This window comes from Paramisgurnus dabryanus, chromosome 2 (genome assembly GCF_030506205.2).
Source record: "Paramisgurnus dabryanus chromosome 2, PD_genome_1.1, whole genome shotgun sequence".
Taxonomy (NCBI): Eukaryota; Metazoa; Chordata; class Actinopteri; order Cypriniformes; family Cobitidae; genus Paramisgurnus; species Paramisgurnus dabryanus.
Window position 1 is genome coordinate 7,087,629 of NC_133338.1, and position 8,862 is coordinate 7,096,490.

At 36.1% G+C, this 8,862-nt stretch overlaps 1 protein-coding gene across 1 annotated transcript; it reads left to right on the top strand.

The window, feature by feature from the left end:
* The first annotated feature begins 274 nt into the window (after positions 1 to 274).
* On the top strand, positions 275 to 1,024 carry LOC135731339 (secretory phospholipase A2 receptor-like). The gene has a single exon (XM_065249309.1). The coding sequence runs from the start codon at positions 275 to 277 to the stop codon at positions 1,022 to 1,024; it is 750 nt and encodes a 249-aa protein (XP_065105381.1).
* The last annotated feature ends 7,838 nt before the right edge of the window (positions 1,025 to 8,862 follow it).

Below are 8,862 nucleotides of genomic sequence, written 5' to 3' on the forward strand. Positions count from 1 at the left end.
ATATGGCTTACAATTTAAATAAAGTTACACATTTTCCACTGTCTTGTACTCTTAATTTACCTAGAGAGCTTCTCCTGTTTACTTTGTATCAGAAAATTTGCAATGGAAAAGTTTATGGTAATTATACAAATATTTGCATACATACAAACTGAGCCCGATTTGCTGATTGGTTGAAGATTTTTTTTTCCCTATATAACACATCATTTGAGAGCGTCTGATGACATTGTTGACTTCTGCTCAACAAGGTTGTATCGTGTAGATTTTGTGTAGAGAAATGAAGGAAACTGTTTCTGTATATCTGTTTCTATGCCTCTGTGGACTGAGCTCCAGTTTCTATAGAAGACACTTCTATGTGGAAGACGGAATGCACTGGAATGATGCACAGATGTACTGCAGAGAGCATTATGATGACTTGTCCACTACTACCATACAAGAGGCAGTGGAGCTCTCCAGTAAACACGAGTTTGCTGATTGGGTTTGGGTTGGAGCATACCAAAATCCTTCAAACTCATCAGAATGGTTTTGGTCTGGAGGTGAAAAACAACCAGTTGAACAGTGGAACCCTGAAGAACCAAACTTTCTGGATCTTGAGAAATGTGCTTTTATAACAACAATGAATTCTGGACTGGTCAATGTTCCGTGCGATTGGACTCAATCATTTTATTGTATGGACTACTATGAAACGGTAGTGGTACAGGAGAGTAAGACATGGGAAGAGGCTCTGGACCACTGCAGACAAAACTACGTTGATCTTGTCAGTATCGCCTCTGAGAGAAATATGGCAGAGGTGATAAAAAACATAACAACATCACAGACAGCTTATGTATGGACTGGACTACGATTTTTAGCTGGTGATTGGTTCTGGGTCAGTGGTGATGATATTGGATATGAAGCTTGGTCTATGGAGGAGAAGGACCAGTGCCCTCCCAAAAATCTTAAGTGTGGAGCTTTAGATATAAAAAATAAGGTTTGGAAACCTACAGACTGTGAGGAAAGATTAAACTTTGTCTGTATTAAGAATTAAATAAACTGTTTGAAATAGATATTGTGATATATTGCAATTTAATGTTATATTATAAACTTTATAAACTCAACCTCCCCACACATTTACATGATTTTAACCCTAATCTGTAAAAAAAATCTATGGTTATAAATAATGTATAATGTTTTTTAATTATTCATAGGGTGCATTCTGTAAAATGTCTTATAAAAATATATATATACTGATCTTTTTGGTGTTTCTGAGACAATGTTTTAATTTACATTTATTACACTAAATTTTCTTGGTTAATTTACTGCTTTTTTAGTGTATGAATAAAATTTGCACAGGTTTGTACTGCTGATGATAACATACTCATTGTTATTCAAGTGTATTTAATGAAAAGACACTTCTTCTTGCCTAATTTAAATTGATTTGAAAAAATACATTACATTTACATTTTTGTATAAGACTCTTGAGACTCCAGCCCTATATGCATACACTGTAAACCTTGATAAGTCAAATTTACTTGAAAAACTTGAGGAAATATGCTGACTTAAAAAAAGGGATGGGATTGATAACTTGAGTAAATTTAAATTAAATGTTCCAGCTTTTCCAACATTTTAATGACATTAACTCACTAAAGTTTGAGTTGGCTTAAAGGTATAGCGGAAGATTTTCCCGAATTATTTAAAAGAACCGCCCCTCCATAGTTTTTAAAAAAAATGCACATGCAACACTCTCCCTCCTCCCGAGAGGGAACGCCTGTTAAACGCGTGCACGAGACAGAGAGAGAGCATGCAGGAGCTCAGTTCTTCTCTTCGCTCTGTTTACAAGTTGCTGTCGGCATGTTTACTGTGTCTGTGCGGTTCGTGACTCGTGCCAGGGCTAGCATCGCTAATCATAGCTTACATCAACTTTTACTAGCAGTGATTTTAAATGGATTTCTCCAAATAGCATGACAAAATGTACCTTTTCAGTAGAAACTTCACGTGGGAAGCCCAACCTGTCCTTTTAGCTCACCCAGTGGCCAGAGTGTGAAATAGTCTCCCATAAACACTCTGGTCTTGTTTCTTTCTTCATAGTCCTTTCTCTTCTTGTAATACAATTCGTAGACACTTTTTCTCTTGCGACCCTCAGACATTTAAAAAAAAAAACAGTGAGAACGCGACCTTCAATGAATGGTTGAAACCGTAGCACAACATACATACACATGAAAGTGCGCATGTGCAGAAAGCGAACCTAGAGGCGAGCACGTACGACGGTTATACGTCAACATATAATCAGAATGATTGACATCTGGGATGACCAATAATAAGGTGATCCACCCGGAAAACAAAAATCTTCCGCTATACCTTTAAAATTATTTGTAATATCAATATCTTTGTCCAATTACTTCAATCGGTTACTTAAATGTTTTTACTTGTCTGCCTTTGTGTTGGGTGGAGCTAATGTTTTTTTTTTTAAAGTTGTTTTCCATAAGAAGAATATATGTACCAAATGTAAATTGCATTTGTGATCAATGTAATTTTCCTCAACAAAAAATAATAATCCTGTCATGAACGGAGTCTGGACCTAAAAGTGGGTACAGACCAATTTATAGACACAAACACTGTTGGACCTAAAGTGAATGTGCCGGTGCCATTTCCACTGTCACTTCTGGGGCCTGATCGTATCTCACTGGGGTTTCTAAAGTGTCTTGTTTGTAAAGTTGTTTTATTGATATAAATGTGTTTTTTTTGTCTGCACCCAGCTCGTCAGACAATAATTCATATGTGAAAATATTGCGTTTACATACAACTTTGATGCCTCAATTATTAAATTATTCCTTATATATATAAAATTTGCAAGATTAAATTTAATTCTGTTACCTACTTTTTGAACTTGTTTTTTATGAATGTAAGCTGTGAATCTAATATAATACCCAAATATTTATATTCTTGCACTACTTCCAATGTTCTTCCAGCTACTGTAACGTGCGGGTCTAGTTCTCTTTTAACAGACTTTGAAAAAACATACATACAGTCTTACTAACAAAAACATGGATGGTTTAAACATGGATTTGACAGCTATTTAGAAACATTAACCAAGATAATTCTCTTGTTTTACTTTTTGCATGCAGATATAACCGTATCATCGGCATACATTTGACACTTTACTTTAGATGAACAAACTTTTGGCAAATCATAAATGTATAAACTTAATAACAAAGGACCCAGAGTTGAACCTTGAGGTACATCAGTAGTATTTCTAACTATTTGAGAGATCTTATCTTCAACACGTACACACTGTTCTCTACCGGTAAGGTAAGATTTTATCCATGCAATTGACTCTGGTGAAAAATGATAATTTATTAGCTTATTTATTAAGACCTTGTGATTTACTGTGTCAAATGCTTTCTTTAAATCTAAAAAGACCACAACACCACCTTTATCAAAAATATATTGTATATTTTCTAAAATGAAGCAGTTTGCAGTTTCTGTTGAATGATTTTTTTCTAAATCCAAATTGCATAGGATGCAATGTAGATGTAGTATTATTCAAGTGTCATGATTTGTCCTGAGATCCATTTTTCCAAAGTTTGAAATACTACTGGGAGGATGCTAATTGGGCTATATTATTAACAACCCACTGGTCACCTGCTTTAAATAATGGTCCATCGCTGTCAATGGTTCTTCAGGGTCAATCGCCAGAAATTTTTGGCTTGCCAAATACCTTGGGCCAAAGCGAGGCAAAATTGTTCTAAATCTGTGGCAAGATTGATGTTTCACTTTTTCTATCCGCAGAATCAATACTGAATTACCAGTTCACGGCTCTTTTATCAATTTGCTCAGAGAAATAATGAATGGTGTGTCATCATCTTTGTCCACTTGGGACATCTGGTAACTACAGTCGGTCAGAAAATTTACCTTTTCTAAAATCTACATAAAACACATTACATATTGCATGTATGTAAATATATTTGAATTTAAATGTCTGACATTCATGTTTATTTGCTTTGTGTGCTTTATTTGTCATCTCAGAGTAATCTCTTTAAGTTAGATCTTAAGAAAAATAAAAATGGTTTTATTATACTCTAAGTGTAGTAACCATGTTCTTTTTTAGTTGGGTGTTTTGGGCTTTCTGTGTGAACAAAACAAACCTTACACTCGGGCATATGCCTACTGTATGTGCAGAGGTGTAAAAAGTACTCAAAAATGTTACTCAAGTGAAAGTACAAGTACTGAGTGTAAATTTTACTCAATTAAAAGTAAAAGTATCTGGCCAGAATCATACTTGAGTAAAAGTAAAAAGTACCACATTTAAATTGTACTTGAGTATTAAAAAAGTAAAAGTAACAGGAAAAATTTAAACTAGAGATTCTTGTTTAAGCTTTTAATCTCTAAAAACATGAAGTGAATGCACCACATACAGGGTTTTATCCTGCTTTACACTGTTTGTATTTAATTGTATTTCATTATCAAACTATAAAACAACCTAATTTCAGTATGCAACATGCTACTCAAAGTTTTGAAACCTCGAATTTAACTAAAGCAGAAGCTGATTTTCAAAATTGAGTATCAAGCATCTCACAGACAGCCAGTGCAGAAAGAGTTATTAGTTCTTGTTCACACTGTCAGTCCAAATCTGATTTTGGTGCATATTCGATTGGAACCCAATCACATTTAGAACGTGTGAACGGCCAAAAAACACATGAAATCTGTTTTTTTCTTTTCTGTTTCAAGCTATATCCAGAGGTGGTTTGAAATACTTTTCAAATCACATTTCCAGAAATACATTTAAGTCTGACCGCTCTGATCGTATTTTTGAAGCTTTTCGGTTACGTCATGCTGTTGCGTCACGTAAAATGTAAACACGATTGTTGTGCCAGTGTGACGTCATTGCCATAGAAACAGTGCAGATAATCCAGAAAATTGCAAAACCCTACAAGAAGCACAGATCGGATCTAAACAGTTGTGATACACAATGTGGACAGTGAGTCTGTCCAGTCAGACATGCAACAAAATCAGATTTGGACTGACAGAGTGAACAAGGTCTTAGTCTTGATAGAGAGGCTGCAAATAGCAGGGAACGTGAGCAGAGACTTCCTGGTGTCTGAAACTCAGGCCAGATATCCATCCAACTCTTTGCTGGCTTAATGTGTTGTCGGTTTCAAAGAAGCGAAAAAATCTTCTTCCGACGGGCCCAGTCGCGAATCTCTAGCCCTTTCTCGGGCCGAGATATGGTCAACCCTTCCCGGATTTTTCCTTGGCCTTAGCTCAGGCACCTTAAGTCCAGGGCGTTCGCCCTTCGGATCCCTTATCCTACCCAAGAGGGCCTTTCCAACAAGCCACTCACGAGTCTCTAGCCCTTTCCCCGGCCGAGATACGGTGGTCCTTTCCCCGATTTTTTCCACGGCTGTAGCTCGGGCACCTTAAGTCCCCTCGGGTATAAGCGACCCAAAGGCATCCAAGCTACGGTTGTGGGAAAATCAGGGGAATGACCGCTGTATCTCAGCCGGGGAAAGGGTTAGAGCGTCAGGGTTGACTCATTGGAAAGGCCCTCTCAGGTAGGATAAGGGACGCCAAGGGCGAATGCCTAGGACTTAAAGGAGACCGTCGGCCACAGAAAGTGTTAGAGAGTCGGGTGTTGGCTCGTTGAAAAAGCCCTCTCGGGTAGGATAAGGGACCCAAAGGGTGAACACCCCGGACTTAAGGTGCCTGAGCTACGACCGTGTGAATTTCAGGGAGTGGCACACTGTATCTCGGCCAAGGAAAATAAATAACATTTAAATTAAACTGTCCGTCAGCACAATTCAATTGGTTTGATAAGAGTAAGGGAAAATAGAATAAAGTGATCTCTAAAAAATAAGTACTTTTTGACTGTAAATAAAATTGTAAGGAGTAAAAAGTACTTTTTTTTCTTAAAAAATGTAATTAAGTAAAAGTAAAAGTACTGATTTTAAATTGTACTCAAGTAAAGTAAAAATTCCCAAAAATAATACTTAAGTACAGTAATCAAGTAAAATTACTCAAGTACTTTACACCTCTGTGTATGTGTATTTACAGACCAATTACACAGTCTACTGGTTTTTTTGTTTTCTTTTCCAGACAAAACATTTTTTTTTCATGCAAAACTTTAAGTCGTCTGATGAGAAGTGTACGTGAGAGATGAGACGACAACAGATGGAGGAAGAGCATAAGATGAGACAAGAATGAAACAAAGAGAAAAATATGATATGAGAGGAAACAAAGTCATGTTCTGGTAGTTAGGTATATGAAATTGCAGATAATGCTGGAAAGAAATGAGCTGGAGGCTTGTGGCAAGAGGCTGAGGTAGGAAAGCCAAGACAACAGGATACCAAGACTGAAGGGCAAAACAAAAATTAACGAAAACAAATTCTCTACCAACGATACTATTAGTTAAGAAATAAAGGGAAAAACATGTAAACAAATGGGGGGATGGGAGTAAGCAACACATGCAGGTGGTGAAACGATAAAAAGAAGAGGATGAGGACAAACCACACTGACCATCAAAACAGAGTCACTTGCAACGTGTCAACACAAACAAAAAAACACAAAGACAGCAAAACAGCTTCCTCTTGCTCAACAACAAAAAACAATAGAAACCATCATAGAAATTATAATGGTTTCCATTAAAATACCATTAGGAACCATGAGATTTCACCAGTACAAAATTGTATTTATTATTCCAGGAGAATTTAAAAGACCAATAGAACATAACAAATACAGTATAGACCCTTCAAAGACCATTATAGTTTTCATTACAACCAATAAAATTCCATTAAATCCAATATATTTTCTCTGATGGTTTATATAGTTTTAGCAAGGCCCCTATAGCATTTGTGTGACATTATTTACTGGTTTACTTCACCCAAGAATGAAACTTATCATTAATTCCTCACCCTAATGTCGATCCACAGCCATAAGCCCTTCATTCATCTTCAGAACACAAACATCCTTGAGTCATTTCAAGTGGGTTGCCATGATCTTCACTTTATAATACTGATCCATTAGTAATTCCTTTAGAAGGATTTAGTTACACATGAGGAATTACTAGTGGGTTACTGTTATTACTATACAATAGTAGTTATTGGAAAGCTAATCTTTAAGGGCTTGTTAAAGTTGTGCATAAGTCCTACGGCGTAGGTTACGCATCGGTTTTCATTTATACTTTGCGTCGTCGTCCGCGTCGATGTGTAAACACACATGCAGACTGCTGGTAGGCAGTATCCACGGGTGTTACCACAGTAGCAGCGCGACCTTCAATGAAGAAGCAGCTTGGCAAGTTCAAGCGAAGAAGAAACAGCAGCTTGTTGTGTATGTTTTGAGAAAACCAGCAGTGATGGAAGTAAATAAACATAACTAATAATGCAGTTTGAGTTAAATCACTTCTCAACTTGGTCCATCTTTGTTCTCACTGTTGCAAATGGAAATACCTATTTTGCAGGTTTTTTTAACCTGACAGGAGCGGTTCTAGTGGACCAATCACAGCACTTGCGGCCAGTGTAGAAATGACACGCTTTAAAAAATTTGGCGAGGTGCACGTCAGGCTACGTAGAGCTATGCAGACACTACAGATAACCTATGGCATAGCCGTGAAAAGGTGTGCTTTCAGCGCTGCGCACATAGGATTGTGGGTGATTTCAGAGTACGAAGCCTACACATATGCACCCTTTCCTGTATATGGGATATTTTTCGAAAAAAGAACTCAGTCCTTGGTTGAATTTCTGAGGATCCTCAACGTTGGAACAGTCCTACAACGGATGTCGATGACGTGGCATCCTCGAAATTCTGGAAAAGAGAAACACCTGTGGTTTCTGCCATTTTCAAATAATGACTGTGGCCTACTTACACCAGGTAACCAAAATGCGAGTAAACTGTAAGTTTTGCAAAATACAACTCTTCTGAACTGCCTGAAAAACCACCTCATGCGACTGTAAAAACGTTTTGCAATATATGGGAGTTTTGCGAAATGTATGTGTTTCCATTGGCCATATTTTCAATTTGCAATGTCAATTTGTGCAATTTGAAGGGTAATTAAATCTGTCTTCACTTCTGTATACTTCTCTATACATCCTCAATAAAGTAAATATTGTAATATTTTTCGGCATTTTTTTATATTTTGAAAAATATAAAAAAAATATTTTAAAGCATTTAAAAATATATTTAAAACCTCCGCATTTTAAACCAAGAAAATATTCACCTCCCATTGGAAGAAAAGCTTTGTTTTTTTTATAAACCTGTAAACATAACAGGTCTGTTTAAAAAATACTTTAAACATTTTATTTTTTAAAATATTTTTAGTATTTGTATATAACTTGTATTTAGCATATATTAAAAATATATTTTGGCCAAGAATACATTTCTTGCCATATGGGATGTAATTGCTTGCCCTTGAAATACATTTTGAAATATATGTTGGTAAATGAAGGTTGAAACAATTTTTTTTCAAATTCAAAAATATATCTAATTAAGCTTTACTTTCTTCAAAATGTTTTTAGCGTATTTTTTCTGTATTGGGCCATATCTCTTGCAATGTTCATAAAACGATTAAAACACCATCTTTTCCAAAAATACTTGTTATAGATATTTACCGCATTTGTACCTCTTCTAAGAACACCAACTCTTTCTTTCGGAATACTGAAAAAATACATTTGTACTATTGACTTCCTATGAGAATCGCTTTGTTACCTAATCTTTGTAAGTCGCTCTGGATAAAAGTGTCTGCTAAATGTAAATGTAAAAGAAACGTGAGCTACTGTTCAAGAGCCCCTATTTTCTATTTCATGATTTCACATTTCTTTTGGTATGTAAGTGTGTTTTAGTACATGTTAACGATCTGCAAAGTTACAAATCCCAAAGTCAACTGGGAGTTCAACA

What these genes read in the sequence shown, in the direction of transcription:
- LOC135731339 (XM_065249309.1), top strand. Translation starts at nt 275, where the DNA reads ATGAAGGAAACTGTTTCTGTATATCTGTTTCTATGCCTCTGTGGACTG.